The 24,196-nt window shown below is 40.2% G+C and overlaps 1 protein-coding gene across 4 annotated transcripts in view; it reads right to left on the bottom strand.

Moving 5' to 3' along the window:
• The window catches only part of KCNQ5 (potassium voltage-gated channel subfamily Q member 5), a 476,049-nt gene that overhangs the window by 40,473 nt on the left and 411,380 nt on the right, over window positions 1–24,196 (bottom strand). For all 4 annotated transcript variants that reach the window (XM_081828546.1, XM_081828547.1, XM_081828548.1 and 1 more), the window contains one exon: window positions 20,513–20,733. In XM_081828546.1, coding sequence (XP_081684672.1) covers window positions 20,513–20,733 — 221 coding nt within the window. The remainder of the gene's footprint in view (window positions 1–20,512; window positions 20,734–24,196) is intronic.

Here is a 24,196-nt window from a genome sequence, read left to right as displayed (position 1 = left end):
TGAATTTTTAAGGCAATGTTCTAGTTAAAGATCTAACTTTAATATTTTGAACAAGCAATTGCATTTTCCTGTGTATTTTTTTAACCAGAGTAGATGCAATTTATATAGCAAATCTTGCTAGCACAATGGAAGATTACATAATTTAGCTGTGCTTTCTGTGTATTTTATTTTATTTTGGCATTATGACATTCTTGACATGAAACAGAAAATTTGGGACCCAGAATAGTTCTAGTACCCATAACAGAAATGAAGAGGTACATTCAAATACACTACCAGAGGAAGTGCAGCTTGTCTCCCCGCCCCCCCCACTGCCGCCTCCTAAAGAGAGTTATATCTAGAGTATCCTGTGAGTATCACATTCTGAAAACATGGCCCTATATGCCTTTAAAACTCCCTTAGCTCCATGGAAGATTTTCATAATAAAGAGAAAATACAGTTAACCTTTGACTGGACTTGACCACTTTGTTGTTGGCATTGCCTAGCAGTGGTTTCCAATTTTTTTATTTCTAACCACAATAAGCAATACACTTAAGGGGTGCCTGGGTGGCTCAGTCGGTTGAGCATCTGCTTTCGGCTCAGGTCATGATCCCAGGGTCCTGGGATTGCGTCCCGCATCGGGCTCCCTGCTCAGCGGGAAGCTTGCTTCTCCCTCTGCCTGCCGCTCCCCCTGCTTCTGCTTTCTCTCTGACAAATAAATAAATAAAATCTTTTAAAAAAAGAGAAATTTACTTAATGTTGTGATCGAGCGCATGCATGTACATGCACACACACGCACACACACGCACATGCACATACACACACAATTAAGACAGACATTCCCATTCCCTTCAGGGTTAAGATGGTAGATTGAACATACAAGTTTAATCTTGATCCCTCAAAAACCCACTAAAGCTATAGTGATGAGATTATTTTTAAAAAGACATAAGCCCATAAAAGGAACAGAAGAGGAGGCAGCAACAACATAATTTTGGAAGTGGGAAAGCAGATGGACAAGTTAGGTAACTGACTAGCTGATACCAGAGAGAAAATCCTATGCCAACACTGGGAAAAGCTGAGAAATAACAAAATTTACACTTCAGAAAACTCAAAAGGCTCAGGAATTGGCAGCACTAGGTATCTCTGGGAATAACTAAGATAAGGAAGATTGTGTGCAATCTGCCCCATACCCTCGGGCATATGCTCTTCTCCTTTTCCAGCAGGAGCCTGACTGGAAGCCTTTGGACAAGGGCTCATCAGGGACAGTTGAAGACGGGGTAGTATACCCCAAACCCGGCTATCAAGTGACCATATACAGCCTGAACTTTGAAAACCCACTGGCAGCAGGACCTTTATCCTCCAGATGGCAGTTTGGATAGGTATTCTTGGCAGAACGAGATCAGCCCAAGAAAAGAGCTAAAGGTACTGACACTAGATATTCCCCAAGAAATGGCAAACCCAGGTCAACCCATGGTGAAGATCAAAGGGGATCAGCCCCAATCAGATGCTTAGAAATTCCAGTCACACTCGTCATCTTGACACATGTCATTACGAAGAGACATGCACGATTTACTAAATATCTGAAGAAATTTTCCCAAAGATAAAGACCAGAAATCAACTAGAAGGAAACAAACTAAGAAAAAAAATTTCCAAACACTGTCATTAATATCTTTACAGACATAAGGTAAGAGACTATGAAACAAAAGTAGGAAGCTAGGATAAAGAGATACAGTGAACAACAACAGCAACAAAGAACCTTAGCAGCGACAGCAGAAATAAAAATCTCACTAAGAGGTTGGACCATGAACTCCTAGAGTTGCCCCTCCTGCTTATGCTCTCTCTCTCTCAGCAAAAAGATAAAGAGATGGAAAACGAGAGAGGAAAGATCATCAGAAGGCCAGTCCACAGGCACAGCTTATGGATTTCCATAACAGACAACAGAGAAAATGAAGGGAGAAGATCATTAAAAACAAACAAACAAATATTCTAGAACAGAAGATCATGAATCATCAGTTTGAAATGACCCCTTGAGAATCTACTATAGTGGCTAAAAATATACCCATACCAAAAAAATATCATTATGAAAATTCAGAACACTGGGGACAAAAAGTGGATTCTACCAGCTAGTGAAGATAAAAAACCACACACCACTGGTCACATACAAAAATCAGAATGGCTTTAGGCTTAACAATGCTGAAAAGAAGCACAAAGGGGTGCATAGTTTTCAAAATTCTGAAGGGACCTTATTTCCAGCCTAAAATTCTATACCAAGCAAACTATCAAACAGCATGGGGATGGGAAAAAAAAAAAAAAAAGCCATTTTCAGACATGAAAAGTCAAACCATTTTTTTTTCTTTCCTTGCTTTCTTTCTCAAGAATGTACTGTTTGGTGTACCTCATCAAAATAGGAAAGTAAACCAAGAGCAGGAGTCACAGGATGATGGTGAAGGAAAATTCCCGTGTGATCACAGTGCGCCGGGTGACGGTCATCCGTCCAGGTAGGACAAGGGACAGGAACGCTGACAGCTGTCAGCATCATGCCTTCCGTCATCATACCCTCTTTTTACCTGAAAAACTATTAGAGTTTTATTATCTGAAATGAGAATAAATTCAGAAAGACATGAACATGAGACCCCATAAACTGGGAATTTGATCTAGAAAAAAAATCAAAAGAAATTCAAAAGATAATGGCTGTGCAGCAGGCTTGAGAACCGTCAGCGTAGCAAGAAGGAGAATGGAGGATTCCAGGATGAATTCTCCAAGAAAAGTCACAGTGGAATTGATCATTTATCTGATGAAATTGATCCTGTGGAAAATTTTATTGAGAGATTACTGGAAGATGTGGGAAGAACATTTACTTACTACAGGGAAAGCAAAAAGTAAGAAACAACTGTAGTACAATATAACAGATACACATCATGTAGATGCTGAATTTTGACTTATCGAAAAATTAAAAACCAAAACATAAAAAGATAAAAATGAAAACAAAAAAAAAATGACAAAACCTAGACTGGAAGGATGGGAGGATCTGCAGAAGAGAAATAGAGAAAAAAAAAAGAGCTAAATCTTCATTTACTAGAATTGGGAGTAAACAGAGAATGTTCAAAACTGATTAATCAGAAGTTAGTTATATACACCTACTATCAAACATATGGAAATTTATAAACCTCAGAAGAAACAGCCAAAAAATAGAAAGAGTTGCTTCTGGAACAGAGGCGTGTGGGTAGAGTTGGAAACGCTGAGCAGGGAGCCATCATATTCTTTCATAAAGGGCTGAGATTATTTGACCATAGTTATTATTTTTAACTTCCAACTTTATAAATTGTAATCACAAGTTTAAATTTGTAATTGTAGATTTATATGCAGTTGTAGGAAATAGTACAGAGTTCCTGTGTACCTTTTTTTCAGATTCCCCCAATGGTAATATCTTGCAAAGCTATAGTACAATATTGCAACTGTGATATTAACATTGACATAGTCAAGACAGGGAACCTTTCCATCACTGCAGAGTCCTCACATTGTCCTCTTCCACCACACCCCCTTCCCTCCCACTCTGTAGTCATGACCCCTGGCAACCACTGATCTGATCTCCATTAATTTTATCATTTCAGGGGGCGCCTGGGTGGCTCAGTCATTAAGCGTCTGCCTTAGGCTCAGGTCATGATCCCGGGGTCCTGGGATCGAGCCCCGCATCGAGCCCCGCATCGGGCTCCCTGCTCGGCGGGAAGCCTGCTTCTCCCTCTCCCACTCCCCCTGCTTGTGTTCCCTCTCTCGCTGTGTCTCTCTCTGTCAAATAAATAAATAAAATCTTTAAAAAAAATTTATCATTTCAGGAATGTTATAGAAATCATATAGTCTGTGATCTTTTGGGATTTTTGTTTTATTTTACTCAGCGTAATTCCTTCAAGATTCATCCAAGTTGTTGTGTATACCAATAGTTTGTTCACCTTCGTTTCTGAAGAATATCTAGGTTGTTTTCAGTTTTGGGTTATTATGAATAAAGCTGCAACGAACATTCGCTGGAGGTTTTATATGAACATAAGTTTTCAGTTTTTTGGGAAAAATGCCAGGTGTACAGTTACTTGGTTATATAGTAGCTGCATGTTTAGTTTCATAAGAAACAACCAAATTGTTTTCCAGAGCGACTGTATGTTCTACATTCCCATCAGCAACATATGAGTGAGCCAGCATCCCAAATCCTTCCCAGAGGTTGGTGCTGTTACTGTTCTTTATTGTAGCCATTGTGATAGGTGTCTGGCGATATCTCCTACAGTTTTAGTGGGCATTTCCCTAGGGGCTAATGACATTAAATATCTTCCCATGAGTTTATCTGCCATCTGTATACCTCTTTGGTTCATGTCTTTCATCAACTTTCTAATTCAATTATTTTCTCTAACTATTGAGTTTTGAGAGTTCTTTCTATATTCTAGACACTAGTCTTTTGTAGACATGTGGTTTGCAAATATTTCCTCTCATTCTGCAACTTGTCTTTCATCCTCTTAACAAGGTAGTTCTGAGAGCAAAAGTTTTCAGTTTTGATGAAGTTCACTTTATCAATTTTCCTTTCATGAATAATGATTTTGGTGTCAAATCTAAGAACTTTTTGCTTCGTTCCAAATCCTAAAGATCGTCTATTACGTTTTTTTTTAAAAAAAAGTTGTATAGTTTTATGCTTTACATTAAGCCCATGATTCCTTTTGTGTTAATCTTTATTATTTCACTGTTAAAAGTAGGTATATGTATGACTATGGCAACATAGATATTCTTTGAAAAAAATATGAAAAGACTCTTGAAACAACACTCCTTGTGACACATTCTAATTCCTATTCTGTCCTACCCTCTCCATCCCATCTAACCCCATTCCTTCCCATCTCACCTTGTTTCATTTCATTAGAAAAATGCTAATCATGACTCATTAATTTGATTTCATGGCTCTCTACCATGGAGTGAAAGGTACTCTAGACACAGTCTTTCCTGCATGGTGCACATCCTCATTTTTTATTCTTGTTCAGTATTTCTTTTTTCTTTTTTTAACATTTCCATCACTTCTAATTCAGATGTTAAAAAAAAATCACCCACTGTTCCTTAACATGAAGATAAAAACCTCTTTTTTGTCCTGAGGTTTCTTACCTGCATCCTTTTCATATGCTTCCTTATGAAGTGGCACACAGTAATGCACACGGTCTGCCACCCACCTCCCATGAGTCCTAGAGTATAAGAGGAGAGCACTGGCAAGTTCAGGGCCAGCTCAAATACCTAAAGGCTGGCAAAATGAGAGTCACTCTTGTTTCTTTCTCTTTAAAGTTCTGTATCTTTCTACAATCACCTCAGAAATAGAACACCATCTCCTTATTCTTCACAAAACTACATTCTCAGGAACTTCCTAAAATATTATTTATCTCAACGTTCAGTACCAACTCGTAGCACATAGTTGATTATTCCAAGGCAGGTAAAACACTCCAGGAAACTCGATTACTGGGGGATTCAATCAAAATACTAATGTAACCATGTTTTACCATCTATACTCACCAGCACTCTTGTGATTTGGTGAATTTGGTTTTTATTTTGTTTGTTTTGAGGTTTGTTAATTAGTAACATCCAGAATTACTAATTCACACTAATGAGGGATCTATTATGTAAGATACTACTGCACTTGAGCATTTTCTCTTTAAGATCAAAGATCCCACTTACACTGATTGAGTAGATAACTCATGCATTATCAGCATCTTAAATTAGGTTAATTATGATATGAAATTCTCTAAGATTCTCTATTAAGGATTGCCAATTAACCTTACTTACTGGCTAACAGAAATGCTGACAAAATCTCATGGAATAGTTCCTGACACTTAATTAAAAGGAATCTTTCTGTTTTGAGTGATGATATGAAGCACCAGAGAGTTTTCAAAAACAATTAATATGGTCTCTACTGCCAAAATTGCTGATCGCACCATAATAGTGGCTTAGTAACTGCCCATAAAGTAAAAAGGAAAAATATAGAAATGCTTTTCTTCTTTTTACTTGAATATGTTACTATATTGATTGTCTTTATTCAAAATGGGAACACTGGAGTATATGTTTTTTTTTAAATTATTGCAACTATAAAGCAACCCAGGAATTTCATTATCCTCTTAAAAATCACTCAATACCTCCTTTATTGAATACCTCAGCACTTAGGGATTCAGCAATAAACACTTTTAATAATATCACACTCTAGGCTTCAGTAATGCATCTCATTTGTATGGTGGCTTTTTATAATCCCAAAGTAATTTTTATCAATGAGATTTAATGAGTTGACTCCTGAATAACTAAATATGAAATCATTTATTTGTTCATTAACTGTTCACTATCATTCACTCACTAATAAATATTTTCTAAGCAACTATTATGTGCCACACACTGCATTGTCATATAGTAAACCAATGCCTCTCTTTCTGAAAAAATGAACTATTTCTGTCATCTTTAATAAAGGCAATGACCCCTGGATAAATAGTAATAAATCGCGTGAGGTATAATAAAGATAACTTCGTCTTTCTGCGATTATATAAATTATTCAGCAGGAGCACTCCTAAAATTCAGTCTGAAGAATAAAGGAGTAAAGTTTGTATGAACATAGAACTTTAAAATTTCCATTGACCATCACTAGGAATTGCCACCAAGCACTGGATGAAGGGAAGATGAAAGCATGCAAATTAATCAAGCCTAGGACTTCAACCAATTAAAATTAATGCAGAAATTGGTATTAATGAAATAATAAATAATAACATTCCATTCAATTTATTGAGTGCCTACTCTGTGGTGGGCATTGTACAAGGATTTTACACCTGTTATAGCTCATTATCATACACACTCTATTAAGTAGGTATTACTTCTGCTACTTGATGAGGGGGGTGGGGGGGTGGGGGAGAGGGAGTAGGGGAGGGAGAGGGAGAGAGACAATAAACTAAAGCTCGGTGAGGTTAAATCACTTGCCTCATCTCATCCAACCTAGTGGGGAAATTAGGATTTGAAATAAGTCCCATCTTATTCCAAAACTGGTTTTTATTCCAAAAGTGGTTTTTCTAATTACTGTTGGATTAATTCAATTTTCATAAAAAAATGCCTCGAGGACTCACCATACTCAAAGCACTGTGGGTTTTTCCAATTGAAAATAAAGATGTAAACTGGCTTTGTGAAAACATTTTTTTTTTAAATTCATACACACACAAATCTACTTCTGTAGACTTTTGTATTTCCACTAGCAAATCATCTAAGTGTTTGTAATCAAAGCAAAGTAAATCAAGTCTAGCAGGACTGCCTTTATTGGAACAAATGTTTGGAAAATCCTAGCAAAGCCAAGTGATAAGAGCAAAGCAAAAAAAAAAAAAAAAAGCAGCAAAGCAAAGGTCAACCACATACAGATAACTAGGATAGGCAATGGGATGCGCCTGACAGCATCATCTCCAACAGCCTCCTCATTCAGGAAAATAACTGAACCAGGTCAAATTACAAGAGATTGAGACTTAGACAGACCGTACTTTACGGTAGGGAGGAACATTCTGAATCAATGACAAAGTGACTTAAAAGAATATATTTAATCCTATCTCCAAAAGGATGAGATCTGTCTTCTTTGAGTCATATTCAGGGACACCTGACCTCAATCAAGGCAGTCATGGTTGACAATGGGCCGACAAACTGCAGAACGACACATTTGCATTATTCATTAATCCAGTCTGTTGGGGAATTCAAAATAGATCTGGTAATTTTTTTCCTCAACTTTCAATTCTTATTAGGTTAGCAGTGATAATGTCAGGAAATGCCAAGGTGTAAATCTTTTGGATGCCAGTTGGACTAGGCTGGCCAGAGAGAGCAATGTTTGAGTGTTGCTTTGAAAAAAAAAAAAAAAGAGGGAATTCCTGGTGCATTACCTTAACTGACATTTGAAGGGACGAGGGGAGTATATGCAGTGTATGCAGTGACAAAGGGTCATGGTTTGAGAAGATTTTCCATATTAACTGAAACAGAGGACAAAAAATCATTTGACTAATACTAAATTATAGCTGATTTATACCGTGTTTTATTTATTATTTATTTATTTATTTATTTTTAAGATTTTATTTATTTATTTGACAGAGAGAGACACAGCGAGAGAGGGAACACAAGCAGGGGGAGAAGCAGGCCTCCCGCTGAGCAGGGAGCCCGATGCGGGGCTCGATCTCGAGACCCTGGGATCACGACCTGAGCAGAAGGCAGACGCTTAATGACTGAGCCACCAGGGCGCCCCTCATTCATTCATTTATTGGTGATGTGACTTATGTGAAGGAAAACATGCTGAGCAGCATGGTAGAACATATGAAGAGCTATGGGATGATATCTAAATGCAATTTCGAATCCCAACTTTAGCATTTAGACTGACCTACACAGGCAAGTTATTTACATTTTCTAGGTCTTGATTTCCTTATCTGCAAAATGCCTGACACTCCATAGGCCTTGTGGGTTGGTCTTGCACTGCTCTCAGGAGCTCACCACCCCTCTGAACCAGCCCAACCTGCTGGAGGCTGAGAGACCACATGGAGCAGAGATGAGTCAGCCCAGCTGAGGCCTCCTCGGGCCAGTCAGCCCCACAGGCAACCCAGTAACTGATCACAGATGTACCAGTGAGTCCAGCCAAGAACAGAAGTACTGGCCGGCAGAACTTTGGCCTAAATAAATGGTTGCTGTTTTGAGCTACTAAATCTGGGGGGAGGGAATAGTTTTGCTGTAACAGATAACTGATACAAATGTAAAAAGACATGAGGTCATGACATTTTTCAGCCAAAACACAAAATCATGGGAACACAGGTTCAAAACAATTTGTGAAAGATTAGTCACCAACTCCAACAGAATGATGTGGTACAGCAGTTGCTACTGCATTAGATTAATGAAAAATGCAAATTTCTCACCAGAGGGAATTAAGGGTTTCATGTGCAAATCAATCTTTGTAACTGGAGGTACAGGCAATATTCTTTCCCCAGGCAATATTCTTGTGAGCTTTCTGTATTTTTGGAGTCCAGGAACTGTTGTTATGCATTGTACATGGCAACAGAGGAAAAAGATGGCAAGAGAAGAAAAGCTGGGGAAAATTAGACATTGAAAATAAAATGAAAGGAATTTGGAACAATATAGTGAGTTTCACACTGCTGACAACAGAAAGGAAGCCTGGCTAGCTCGTCTCGTTCCTGTGTTAGCTGTCCATTGCAAAGAAAGGATCCTGGCCTTCCTCTAACCTTTTATTTTCTTCTTTACCAACTGGAGCACCCCATGAAAGAGATTAAATATAATTTTAAAATTGTGTCATATAGGTTTCTCTTTGTGGAGCAGACAACTAAGTGTGCCTTTGAAGGAAATAATTTGAGATATACGAATGAAAAATCACCATGCAGCTGAAAAGCGCTTCTCTTAAATATGGGCCTAAATCCTGTGATTTGTGTAATGGCTAACTTTGTGCTTATTTCGTGCGAATTTCAGAGGTCACCCACAGGTTATTTCTGAAAAGTGTGAAGTTGGCAAAGTGAGAAGGATGCCTTTTGTGGCCCCCAGGTGCCAGTCAATACTGTAAGGGGTGGGGCTGGGCAGTAAAACTTACAGGCAGATGGCAAGTTCTTTGAGGTGGCACTCATCATGTCTACTCATTTTGCTCCTTTGGTGCCCAGGAAAATGTTAGCCCTGAGCAGCGGCTCCCCCCAAATACCTGTTGACCTGAATTGAAATCTGTCAGTTGAAGGCATATCCAAATTCTGTGAATGATCCACTGTGGAGCACCTCCTAAGGATAGGTGGGGCACACGTGACATGCTTCTCAGGATATGAAGGGACCAAGGGAAGTCAAGGAGTGGGACTGGTGAGAGGGAAGAAGCCATGGGAAGCCCTTTGCATCCAGAAATATGAGACCAGGGTCAGGACAGAAAATGAGTCCCTGGTGTTCCTCAGCTAATCTATCTCCCCCGCCACCGGCCCCCCCCGCCCCAATCTTCCACTTTTCAGTTTGGAATTGCCAGGGAGGATGAAAGGTAATGGTTAAGGGAAGAGCCAGAACAGCAGCTATAGAAACCCGGGTTTGGAAGAAAATCTCTTTGGGGTTGCCTGGCTCGATCTTCTGAGGAACCTAGAAATCCCTGAATGTTGATCATCCAAGTTCGGTCTGAAGGTTTCCAGTGATGGACTCCATTCCATCAGTGTGAGGTCTCTAATTGCTAGCCTGTCATGATATTGAGGGAAAAATTGGTATTGCACACTTGATTCTGGTTCTGCTCTTTGAAGTGACCAAGAATATCTCTCCAGCCTCTTGAAGCCGCTGATGATGCCCCGCACATTCTAAAAGAACATGTGCTGGAATAGACGTTAGAACATGTGGTTTTGCTAATGACTAGCTGATTTCCTGCTCCCTCGTTTTCTTTTATTTTTTTGTCACACTAATCGGAATGCTCAATATTTTGTTAATATCACTTTTTGAAAGGTTGCACTAAGAATGGAATAGAATAGTCTAGTTGTAATGGGATCAAGGTTGAGGGTCAGGACGTGATTGGTTGTGTGTGTGTGTGTGCGTGTGTGTGTGTGTTTGAAATATAATACATAGGACACTGGACATGAAATGTTTAGTCTAGAGGTCACAAACCCAAATACCTTTAGAGGCAGGAAGGTAATGGAAACATGTAAAAGAGATGGGGAGTTGGTGGTTGGAATTCCTAGAAAGACAAGAGGGAGTGGTGGGTTCTGTGACTTGAAAGACATATCCAATGTAAAGACATTTATGGTAGCCGGCCACTAAGAGAGTTGCCAATGACCCTCCCTCCCTTTGTGTTGTCCCCTTCTGCACTGCACCAGGGTTGGTCTGTATGACCACTAGCATATGGAAGAAGTGATGGTACGTCACTTCTGAGGTTAGGTAGAAAAGACTTCAGCTTCTGTCTTGGGTACTCTCTCCCTCTCTTGAGCATGTACTCTGTTGAATTACTAGCTTTGGGGGAAGCCAGAGGACATTCAGGCAGCTTATGGAGTGGCCGATGTGAGGAAATGAGGCCCATCGGCAAATGCTCGATTGAGCCTGGAAACAGATTCTCTCCTAGTTGAGCCTTAGGATGACTTTTGTGGCCAAGAAAAGCTTGACTGCAACCCCATGAGAGGCTGAGCCAGAGTCACCCATCCAAGTTGCTGCGGGATTCCTGACTGCAGAAACTGAGATTATGGGTCTCTTGCCACGTTTAGGGCAAATTGTTATGTATCAGTAGATAATTAATACAGCATTCCAATTCACTTTAAAGCACCAATGTACACATGCGCACACTTTGACGTGCTGGTGAAACAAAATTTAGAACTCTGGTTTACAACCCTGAGCTTCTCAGTTAAGACCCGCATCTGTGGAAGTCCAAGAAAATATGGTTTAAGGTTGTACTCAGGTCATTTGGCAGCTTAGTTTCTGCTGGAAGGAAAGAGTTGGGATTCATTCAAAGCCTATATCTTAAGAAGGAAGCTATTTTCCTCACCAGTAGGAACCAGATATGATTTTCCCTATCATTATGGGGTGACAACAAACATTGGGGCAGAACCTAGGGAAATCTGGACAGATATTCTGTTCTATAATACAAAGCGTACTTGGATTAAAATAGAAAGCCAAGGGGAACTCCAGTCCATTCAGAACAGAAACACCTTTCTTCAGTGATTAAAAACCAGGAACAGGCGTTTCACAAAAAGTATTGGAAAAAGCAACCCTTACCAGAAATATGATAAATATAGGCATATTTGCTTTATTGTGCATCACAGATATTGCTTTTTTTTTTTTTTTACTAATTGAAGGTTCAAGACTTCCATGGAGGAAGTAGCTGCAGATGTGGTGGAAATAGCAAGAGAACTAGAATTAGAAGTGGAGCCTGAAAATGTGACTGAATTGCTGCAATCTCGTGATCAAACTTGAATAGAAAAGGAGTTGCTTCTTATGGATGCACAAAGAGAGTGGTTTTTGAGAAGGAGTCTCCTCCAGGTGGAGATGCTGTGAAGATTGTTGAAATGACAACAAAGGATTTAGAACATGGCATAAACATAGTTGATAAGAGCAGCAGAGTTTGAGAGGATTGACTTCAATTTTGAAAAAAAGTTCTGCTGTGGGTAAAATGCCATCAAACAGCATCTCATGCCATAGAAAAATCATCTGTGAAAGGAAGAGTCAATTGATGCGGCAAACTTCATTGTTGTCTTAGTTAAGTATTTGCCCCAGCCACCCCCACCATCAGTAACCACCACCCTGATCAGTCAGCAGTTATCAACATTGAGCAAGATCCTCCACAAGCAAGATTATAATTCGCTGAAAGATCAGATGATGGTTCACATTTTTTAGCAATGAAGTATTTTTAATTAAGGTATGCATACTATTTTTTTTTAGACATAATACTTTTGAACAGTTAATAGACTGCAGTATAGTGTAAATATAACTTTTATATGCACTGGGAAACCAAAAATTTCCTTTGACTCTCTTTATGGTGATATTTGCTTTATGGGGGTGGTCTGGAACCCAACCTGCAATATCTCTGAGCTGTGCCTGGACTTCGTCACTTAGAGTCTATAACCAGAGATTGAGAGGTCTCCCCCTGGCCTCCATCCCCCCCAAAACTAATAGGAACATTGGAATAAAGAAGCAGATCTTAGGGGGACAGGAACAGTATAGGACACACAGGAGAGGACTAGGATGTGTCTCTGAATGAAGAATAATGGACCGAATGGATAATGAACCTGGACAACTAAAGGAAAAAGAAACTTATGGACCAGAATTGAGAAACTTTCTTCAGGTAATGGTTTTCACCAACTCCTTAGTGAAGAAGAACCAAAAGTGTGTTTCAGAATCCTACTGACTACCCTCGGTTGGCTTTTGCATAGAAGGATGCTAACAATGAAGTTGGGCATACACTGAGCTATGTTCTATCGTGAAAGAAACCCCTCAGCTTTTGTTAGAGATAGAGCTCATAGGAGTGGGCATGCTTTTCAGTCAGGGATACCCTGTCAGGGATGTGGACAAACAGGTTAAGCTGCAGCCCCAATAGAACCCCCCCCCTTGACAAGAATTGTTTCTGTCAACACAATGGACAGTCATTATCAGGTAATTTCAGAACATGCCAGGAAGCATCATATTTTGCGGAAAATTATAATCAAAGTCTGGCTGAAGCTGGGCCATCAATATAGAAAAATTAGAAAAAATGTTAAGTGCCATGCAATGCTTGGCATTTTGTGGAAACACCAAAAATGTCAACTGGGGAGACTGAGAAAAACACGAGGGAAGATGCCATTGGAAAATAAGTGTAAAAGAAGATTAGTAGAAGATGAAAGGTCCGTGTGCATGGATTAGCCAAACATGAAATCTTGATAGCTCGTAATTTATGCTGCTTGGAAAAAAATATCCCATTGTTGGTACAGAAGTCCGTTAGTTCAGGGTATTGTCCAAATCATTGTACTAAAATGCTTCTTTTTTGTCAGTATTCTCCAGCAAGTTTTCAGAGACTAGTGGGCCTGGGACCTGGAAGACAGAGGTTAAAGGAGAGAGGAAGGGGAGGGATGGACCTTACTGACTTTAAGAGGAGTTGAGGCTTCTGTCACCTAATGCTTTGCAATTTGGCTCTTTTGCTATCTTTAGGTGAGACCCCATTAGTTATTATGAGGCAGAAAGGGAAGAAGGAGTCTCCAAGGAAGCCACTTGAGGAGGTGAGGAAGGCAACTGCTCCCTGTTTTCCTCAGTGGAGGTGGTGATTGGAAATGTACTGGCTGATTGTGTGTGGGGAGGGATTAAATGATCTAAATGGGAATTCATTTATTTTTTCCTAGATTTTCCTTTACCATTTTGTCCTTCTTTTGAAATTTAAAGAGTGAGGCCAGTGTGTGTTCACTGCCTCATGGAAATTATGTGATAAAAGAAAGGAGGAAAAAAAAAGATTTCTAAATCTGGCTTGTATGTTTAAAAAGCATAGACACTTAGGGGAACAGAAATGACATGTAGACAGAATGTTTGCAAGAAAACATGCTTAAGAGCATGCTTTCTCTTCACCCTCACAAAGTAGAAAAGATTGCTTGGCTGTATCAGACACTGCTAGAGGTTGCTTTCCCAACAGCCAATTCGAGAACATAAGTCCTCAAATCTATCCAGTTACAATCTCCCTTTCCCCTGCTTGATCCAAGGGCTTCAGGGGAGTCTGGCCCCAGATCCAGGTGCTGGATGCTGACCCTTGACTGCCAATGCTCATTCTCCTTGCCAAGGTTCATTTCAGGCACGAGACCCACTTCCACAAACTAAGATGTGAATGGACAGTTTTCCTTACTTTAGCAAGCCATAGCAACACAAGATGGTTCCCTTTCTGCCTCTCAAAGTGTTGTGCCTCCTAAGATGCTTGGAGCTGCAGCAGCCATCTTGCTCTCAGCCCGAGGAGGAGGTGGGCACACAGTTGGGCAGAGTCAAAAGATCCAAGAGAAGCATAGAGAAGTCAAGTCAGGATCCCAATGTTTTTTTTTGTTTTTGCTTTTAAAGATTTTATTTATTTATTTGACAGAGAGAGACAAAGCGAGAGAGGGAACACAAGCAGGGGGAGTGGGAGAGGGAGAAGCAGGCTGCTCGCTGAGCAGGGAGCCCGATGCGGGGCTCGATCCCAGGACTCTGGGATCATGACCTGAGCCGAAGGCAGACGCTTAATGACTGAGCCACCCAGGTGCCCCAGGATCCCAATGTTTTGTTGTCAGGAGTTGTCCTACCTCTGAATTTCTTTTTAGGTGGTAAGATATACTTATTGTTGAAGGTATCTGAATCTGCTTGTTTTGTGTCCTGCAGCCAAATGCATTCTAACTGGTACACTGGCTGAGGGAAGAAAGGAACATGGAAGAGAGTGAAGGGAGAGAAGAGATATTAGCAGTATCTGGAACAAGGGAATTTGTCACCAGCCTCCCCCACCCCCACCATTGCAAATTATTCCATATCTTCAGTCCACCCAGCCTCTGCTCAGGTAGACCCCATACAACTCCTGCACCCAGGGTCATGCTAGTCTTTCTCATAAATATTTGGTGAGGATGTGCCTCCCACAGCAACCAACATGAGCCCTGAGGATTGTTCAGCAGAATCGATATGCTCCCCTGAAGCAGAAGCAATGTCAAACATGTTAAAACATGCAGCCTATACAGCTTTGTGGGACACTTATCTGTCAAGATTATTGTACTCCTTGAGTGTGGTTCTGAAAAGCATTCCCAAGGACAGCAGGGTCCAGCAAGTATAGCCCTCCTCAACTGCAAACTGGTCACCAGAAATCTGGACTCTCCCCTGTCTCTACTGTAGTTTCATTCCTGTGGATTTTGGCTGCTTGGTATTCCTCTAACTTGCAGTCTGCCACTTTCCATTTGCTTGTCTGTTGTTGATAGCTGTCCATCTCCTGACACTCCCTTTTGTGTCTTGAAACCAGCCTCAGATGACCTCACCATTTGCCTCCCTCCACGGGTAAACAGACACAGATCAGCATGGCTATTATCCTGAGACTCTCGCCAGATACGTGATCAAAACACAGAGGGTCATCTAAAGGCCATTTCCTCAATTTGCCTAATCTTCCACCTCTGGTAGTCTTTGAAGATGATATAGTTCAGAGGTTTGGCAGCGGGACTGGGAGAAAGACAGGATGGGATAATGGCAAGGTCAAATGGTTTCTATGGGAAGGAGATCTGACCAACTGAAAATGGAAGAGTGAAAGTGGGTGGGGGGAGGGTGGCAGGGAAAAAGAAGAAATGGAAGAGGCCTAAAGGGGGACTGATACGACATTAGGGAGCACTGCTGTGAATGTGTGTGAAGGCAAGGCTGTGAAATTAGGTTGCCTGGGTGTGTTCTGTGGCTTCCTTACTTATATCTGTTAGTCTTGGGTAAGTTATTCAGCTTCAAGTCTCAGTTTCCTCATCCATAAAATGGGGATAATAATGAACCTACTTCACAGGGGTACTGGAAAAATTGAATGAAATAAGAGAATTGCCTGCCACAGAGAAGAATCCAGTAAATGTTACTTTTATCATTATTTTTTTTATATGTTGAGAGAAAAATATCACTTCCATCCTACCTAATTTTTAAAAATTTTATTTTAAAAATAAAAATTGCAGGGCACCTGGGTGACTCAGTCAGTTAAGTGTCTGCTTTCGGCTGAGGTCATGATCCTGGGGTCTTGGGATCAAGCCCTGCATCGGGCTCCCTGATCAGGGCGGGAGCCTGCTTCTCCTTCTGCCCCTTCCCCCACTCATGCTCACTCTCTCTCTCAAATAAATAAATAAAATCTAAAAAAAAAAAAATTGCATACGTTTAAAGTGTACAACATGATGACTTGATATACATATACACAGTGAAATGAAATTGTGGTATAATTATATAATGGAATATTATTCATCCTTAAAAAAGAACAACATCCCATTTGCAACAAAACGGATAAACCTGGAGGACATTATGCTAAGAGAAATAAGCCAGACACAGAAAGAAAAAACAGCATGATTGCACTTATATGTGGAATCTGAAAAAGTCATATCCTACCTACTTTAAAAAATTATATGAAGAAGCTTAAATACTATTGGTTGACCAATGGAAAATTTCTCTCTCTTATTATTGCATTTATAAACTAAAAATACAATTCATACCGTATCAGTCAAAAGAAATTTGCTACGCCAATACCACGGCAGTTCCTTATAGTTTACTTTCTTCCTTTTGCTGTTTGTTCATTTCTGGCTTCAACATCTGCCTATTACTTTCCACTTCTCCATATACACAAATGTAGAATATTGGAAGACAATTATGCCCCTTTTAAGTGTTATATATGTGAATTTCACAAAAAATTATAGCAAAAAAGCCCAACATGCGATATTTAATGGCTTTTGTAAGAGTCATTAAATTATAAAAATAATACCGTCTGTAGTAAAGGGTATCAGATTTGGCAGGGATTATTAAAGCTTATGGATTAAGCCTAAATTTCCTTTGTTTTTCTATGATAGTATCTTTTAGTTACAGGCCCATTATTTTCCAAATGTAACTTAGTTATTAACTTAAAGGCCAATTAGACTTTTCATTATTCTTTCTGCTATTCATCCACTCTCTTTGAGCTGTTCATGGGCAATGAAATGCCTAAAATATCTACAGAAAAGAGAGAAGTAGAAGAAAAGAGCCCCAGAAGTGAATGAGCAAATAGATCTGGAATAATTGGGAGCTGGCTGTGGGGTTATATATTATTTTCTATGGGTAGTAAGTGGTTTTTAGACATACTTAAAACCGGGAGAGGCAGTATAAATAAAAATGTATAATTGAAGTCTACATTTATCTGATAGCTATTTCAGTTGTTTTTTTCCCTATAAAAAGAAACTTCCATTTCCCCAAGCCCATCGTTGAGTTAAATCAGAGGTAAAGAATCTGGACTATTGGATAAAACGAGGAGTCAGGAGTCATGATCTTCTGCAGGTGGGCAGCCGATGAAGCCACCTCCGCAGAACAGCAAGCAGGCCTCCTGTCACTCGAGGAACTCAGAACCAATTGAGATGGGCATCAACCAGGGAAAAGCAATTCCTTTTGAACCAAACAGAACTTGATGAAATGGTGTAGAAAATGGATGGCAGGAGACCTTTCCAACTTGTTATTTATTAAAGAATAGGATTTCTGTTTCTGTCTGACCTCCGAGACGTCTTTGCAGTAACTGAAATACTGTGATGGATAGTGCCGACGCTAGAAGTCTTTGAAAAATGCTCTCCCTCTGGCCAAACATACAAGTAGAATTCATTTTCCATATTCAAAATTCAGATCCTATTGATTTTTTTATTTAGATGTGCTCAGCCAGCCATAAGGACCTCAAAGCACAAAGTTGAATATTTTTTGAAGCCCCTGTTGGAAGAGTATGGACCCACCGTGGGTCATGTGTACATTTCTAGCACAGTGTGAATCCAGGGTTAGGTTTGAAGATATGGGCACACCCTGGCTTGCCCAGGGATGGTATGATGAGTGTGAGCAGGAGCTCTGTTATGGGCTGAATTGTGTCCCACCAAAATTCATATGTTGAAGTCCTAACCTCGAGTACCTCAGAATGTGACTCTATTTGGAGATGGGGTCTTTAAAGATACATTAAGTTAAAATGAGCTCATTAGGGTGTGCTGTAATCCAATATCACTGTTGTCCTTATAAGAAGAAGCAATCTGGCGCACCTGGGTGGCTCAGTCAGTTAAGTGTCTGCCTTCTGCTCAGGTCATGATCCCAGGGTCCTGGGATCAAGTCCCATGTCTGGCTCCCTGCTCAGCGGGGACTCTGTTTTTCCCTCGCTCTGTCTCTTCCCCAGGCTCGTGCACACTCTCACTCTCTCTCTCTCAAATAAATAAATAAGATCTTTAAAAAAAAGAAGAAATCTGGACACAGCTGTGCATGGAGGGAAGATGAAGTGAAGACACAGGGAGAAGGTAACCATTAAGCCAAGGAGATTCTTGGACTTCTAGCCTCCAGAACTGTGAAAAAATAAATTTGTGTTGTTTACGCTACCCTGGCTGTGCTCCTTTGTTATGGCAACCCTAGAGCCTAATATGGCTCTATTTGCAGTACATTGAACTTCATTAGACAATCCATGTCTACACTCAATAGAGGCTGGTCCCCAGCACTGAGACAAGGTGGTCCTTCTACCTCTTGGCAGAGGGGTGTGTGTGGGGGGAATCAGCCTAAGGAGAGGGATGTTAGACCAAGGGCCCCTAGAATCGGGGAAGGGGAGAGGGTATTGTGTGAAAAGAAGGTCCAATTTTTTAATAGAAAATCATCCTTTGTTTTCTTTTGCGAAAGCTTTACATGTTCATTGTAGAAATAATAGGAAATACAGACAAGTAAAATGAAGAAAGAAAGTGTAACTATGACCTCATCACTTGGAGGTAATTGTTCATACATTGCTATAAATATTTCCAGATTTTTTCCTATGAGTACATGAATTTACACACACACACACACAGCAAAATGGAATAATTTGTTTTTTATGATCATCTTTTCATGTCAATAATTTTTTATTTGGAGCACCATTTCTAATGTCTGATATTATTTCATTATATTGATTATATCCTAGAAATGGAATTGGTGGGTGGGATGTGTCCAAGCTTAGGCATATGTCCTGGCTTTTGATATATGTTGCCAAATTGCCTTCCAGAAATGATGCATACATTTATATTCAGAAAGTCTATTTTGAGTGCAACATAAAGCCCTGTCACGGGTAACTCTTGACTCAGCTGTTCAAGGGCTTTCAGCCAAATTCCTAGGGAGGAGAGTGTAGAAACCAGAGGACACTGAAAATCTGGGCAGTGACTCAGGACACTCAGAGGCTTGATGCGGGAGCGTCCAGTGCTGGTGGAGGGGGCATTTCCTCCTTTAGCAGAGTGACAGGTGGAGGGAAGCTTGGCAGGATCAGCACGTCCCACCACCGAGACAGGAGCTGCAAGCTCCACCGGGAGGGGCTGCATCGGGTCAGCAGCTAGGCGTCTACTTGGAGAGCACAGCATCCACGAAGTTGTGGAGCATGAAGAGGTGTGAAGAGGGGACTCACGTTGCTCACTGGAGAGTGGGAGTAATATCCCTGGGGATCTCTGAATGAGCTGGGAGGAACCGTGGGCTGAGGTTCCAGGGACTTCACTGCAGGGAGCCTGAGGTCACGGAGATTATGACCCCTGGTTGTTAATTTTATCCCTCATGATTTCATAGCCTGGGAAAATACAGGTTATACTAGGGAATGAGAACAGAAGGGCCGATAGCCTTTGCAGTTTTTATGCATTCATAGAAGATGCTATTTGACTTTGGTTCTCTGCCCAGTAGAAGAGATCCCAGGGGGGGCATACTTAAAAAGAAAACCAAGCTAATCTTAAATGAAAAAGAAACTGTTTTATAAACATGAAAATTATGGGGCACTCAATAAAATGTGTTGGCAAGTAACCTTCTGACACATTGTATGATAAAGTAGGTTAGCTCCTCTTGGGAGAAGAACTTGAATTCTACTTATCATTAGATCAGAACTTCAACAGGAATCTCGCTAAGGAAGATAAGCGGTGGTCTCTGATTTACTGGTGGATAGAGCATAGTAGAAAAGGGAATAGCACCTTCATTGTTGTCCAGAAAAGTATTGTCACCCTTCTTACTGTGTTTCAAGACATTCACAGAGCACCTGATCATCTTTGGGCCATGGACCTTTGCTGGTCAGACATAACCTATACGTGAGAAGGACAGTCACGTTGATCTTGATAGGGACTTTGTCTGAGAAATAATAATGTGTTGTAGATAAAAAGCGAAGAAGTAACATTTTGTTTGACTTCTCTGAAATGTAGATTTAGCTGCCAAAGTTGCTCCCAAAAGTAAACTTATGTTCTGTACATTTGCCCAAGGCAATGAATAAATTTCCAATAAAACAAACAAACAATTCCTTCCTTGGGGTTGTTTTCTTCTATCTTCAAGTGGTACCATGGAGAATTAATTACTTCATAATCTTGCTCACGATTGCCTATCCAATTAAACACAGTTATGGAAAAACAGGGCTTACCGTCTATCACTGGTTTTGGCTGAGAACTTTTGAGGCGCAGCGAGGGCCGGAAGCGGGTTCGGTCGTTGAAGCTCCAGCTCTTCTGTACTTTGGTGGGGCTGCCCTCGGCGGTGATGTCGGTGCTCGGGGACCTCCTGTCACCTACTGAGGCTTGTCTGCTCTTAATACTCTGGCCCCTGGGGCTAGCCATGCGTACTCGTTCCTTAAAACTTAGCTTCTGACTGTGGACAACAGAGGCATGATTATTCCATTTCAAGCAATTTCTTCCACTCCACTTGGGTCAATACTGAGATGAAACTGTGTATTATATTTCAACAGACAAATGTTTTCAGCAAGTAGGAGCATAGCAATGTATTCTTCCCTTATTGAAAACTGGAGATTTATTTAATCTGTTTGCATTCGTTTGAACTCAACCTCACTGTACAGGTAGGCACACCCTTCCTGGATTCATCACAGAAAGGACTGACGTTGGGTACGGTAGTTTGTACACAATTACACTGGAAATAACCAAGAACTGGTTCGGTGTTTGCTTTAGAAATAGATTTTAGCTTTCACCTCAACTTTTGAGATTTAAAGAAAGTAATTTTTTTTTTATTTGGGAGCATATCTCTTTGTAATTTCTAAGCATTTCTACAGGGATGACAGTTACATATACATATATATCTACATTCTGCATGCATTTCATATTCCAGGCAAAGATTATGATATCCATAAATTCATGCAATCTCATAGCAGTTGGTAGTACTGCATACATAATACTAAACATACAACATTTAACACCCATTTTTTTTATGCTTGCATTCATTCTTGTGAGACAAAAACCACACAATGTAGAACAGCCCCAGCATATAATGAATGTGATGACTGATTAACGGAATGAGATGGTATGTTCACTAACACAATTTCCTGCTATCAAACAGGTTATTGATTTGCTGTGGCAGCTACTGGTAAATTATATTTGTTTAGACATTCAGTTCTCAGATGCCAGCGAGGACTGAAATGCTGTGGGTTGATAAAGGAAGCATCAACAACAACAACAAAACCCGAAGTGTCTCTCCATGCTTTCCTCATCAAAAGATGTGGTGTGATGTGGTGGGAAGGGCAGGTTGGAATCAAAGAGACTTGGGGTTTGGAGTCCTCATCTCGAACATAAAGACGAAAATAGCAACATAGCTAAGGGATTTTTGTGGGAACCAAGTGAACTGTAGGAGATGCTCTGTCCCCATTTTGTTTGTGTTCTTGTTTCATTTATAAAGTGCTGGGTTATTCATCAGGAAATGACACTGGTAGCCAGCGAGAGCCCCAGGACTCTTCAGGGTCTGCCGAAATGAAGGGTGAAGGGTCTGAGGGCAGTAAGTTGGAGCAGCTACTCTGAGAGGCTGAGACCCGCAGTCATGCTGCAGCCTTTGTGGGGCATGAAGGAGGCAGTGTTCTCATGGACACGGATTATCCGAGACGAAGTGGAGCCCTTGTTTTTTCCACTTACCGCAATGTCCACTGTCCCCAGCTGCAGCATGCCAACAGCAAATGTGTTTAGTGGTTATGTGTTTTGTAGCTAACAAGAAACAGTAACATTTATTTTTCCATGCCTAGTTGCTTAACAAATGATATTCTAAAAAGACACCACATTTTATGTGTTTACATGAAAACAAATCAAATAATGAACTATGGTGATCAGAAAGTCCTGGTAACAATAAACAAGTCGACCATGCAACTGACCGCTCCCCTCTGAAATGCAGATGGAGCTAAGTTCAGCATGACTAGCTGAAGGCACATGCAAAGAACAGGCTGGCAGTTTTGTGATGGGGTCAGGTGGGTTCAAGGGTTCTTTAAAACAATCCCGTCAGTCAAAGGCTTTCTCTGCACTTGACAAATGCATGATTAAATGGTAGATCACATCAAACAACAGCAACGATAACATATAAAACTGCATCTGTTTATGCTGAGGCTAGGTTCTCCATGTCATCCCAAACCTTCAAATCATTTAAACAGATCCTCAAAGGGATAGGACCCAAAATGTCTACTCTTCTCAAACTTTTTTTTTTTTTTTAAATAGTAAAAATTTCACATGTCTTTTCAGTTTTAGCACATCTGTTCCATCATTTAAATTTGTGATGATCGGGTTCAGGAACATATGCTCAACTCTGCACCTTTATTTAGATGAACGAATGGCTTAAATTTACATAGCTATCACTGCAAATGTTCTCACTGTACTTTATCTAGTTGATTACCTTTTCTGGAACTCATAGATGCTAATTACTGCAGAAGGTTGAGTTTCGTTAATATCAAATTATTTTCTCAAACTTTAAAGATATATCTCTTTCTTATACCGACTAAATGAAGAAGAAACTGATGAAAACATCATAAAACCACTTAATATAAAATTTAGTTTTTCCCTTTTAAGAATTTCAATTACTGAAAAAGTAAAAAAAATCTGAAATAAGTATCAGCATCAAACCCTCCATGGCTAATTTACAATAATGAAATATTTAAAAACAATTACTCCTGTGAAAATATTTTTAAAAAGTTGCCTCTATGAAACATTTTGATAGCATCTCTTTCATGGAAAGTGGAAATAATATTTTTCTCTGAATCTTAGTACTATTTAAAGCACTTAAAGTTGATATAAATGAGTTCTAGGTACCATGTCCCTTTTTGTCCTTTTTTTTTTAAAGATTTTATTTATTTATTTAACACAGAGAGAGAGAGAGAGAGAGAGAGAGACAGCGAGATAGGGAACACAAGCAGGGGGAGTGGGAGAGGGAGAAGCAGGCTTCCCGCGAGCAGGGAGCCTGATGCGGGGCTTGATCCCAGGACTCCGGGATCATGACCTGAGCCGAAGGCAGACGCTTAACCAACTGAGCCGCCCAGGTGCCCCGCTTTTTGTCCTTCTTAACTGCATGAATATTTGCCAATGTCTAATATTAAAAGAATTACCAAAAATCATTTTAAAGCGAGTCCAACATATTACATATGAAATTAGAAAAAAAAGATTAACGTTTTCAGTCTCTCTTTTGACATAATTGTATGAAATTTAAGAATAAAATCTTAACCCAGAACTTTTTAACCAGGCAAAATTTTGTTCTACAAAGCAAAGACCTGTTCTTAAAAAAAGCTCACTTCTATTAGTTTTTCTACTTCTTTTCCCCTTTGGAAATCAACAGAGCATCTTGATTAGATGACTATTAAACTGATTAGATGGCTGATTATTGAAAATGCACATTGATTAAAAATATAGACTCTTCACTGGTCCATTCAAGTTTTTGTTATTTTCCTACTTTCTGGTCACTTCTATAAACACGCTTTTTTTTTTTTTTTTTTTAAAGTAGGTTCCATGCCCAACGTGGGGCTTGAACCCATGACCCTGAGATTGAGTCACATGTTTCACCAGCCAGGAGCCCCTGTAAATGTGACTTCTGAGGAAGATTTATGTAACAGTGTTTTTAGGAAGATTGTCAAAGATTATTCCTAGGAGACCAATAAGAAGGTCTTTCTCTGGAGAAAATAAGCCAAAGGACATTGTGGTCATTGATTGTGGCATCCATCAGCTGGGGACTCTAGGAGGGGGCGCCTGCACAACTATGGGGAACCGTGTAGGGAATTCTTCCCCCTCTAGGAACCAGATGTACAAATAACTCCAATGGCCCAGCATGCAGGCTACTACTGGATGTTTCCTGCCAGGGA

This window comes from Leptonychotes weddellii, chromosome 8 (assembly GCF_054177405.1).
Source record: "Leptonychotes weddellii isolate Sample4059 chromosome 8, ASM5417740v2, whole genome shotgun sequence".
NCBI classification, from domain to species: Eukaryota; Metazoa; Chordata; class Mammalia; order Carnivora; family Phocidae; genus Leptonychotes; species Leptonychotes weddellii.
Note: the sequence above shows the minus strand (reverse complement) of the source record. Positions and strands in the feature narration are given on the sequence as shown.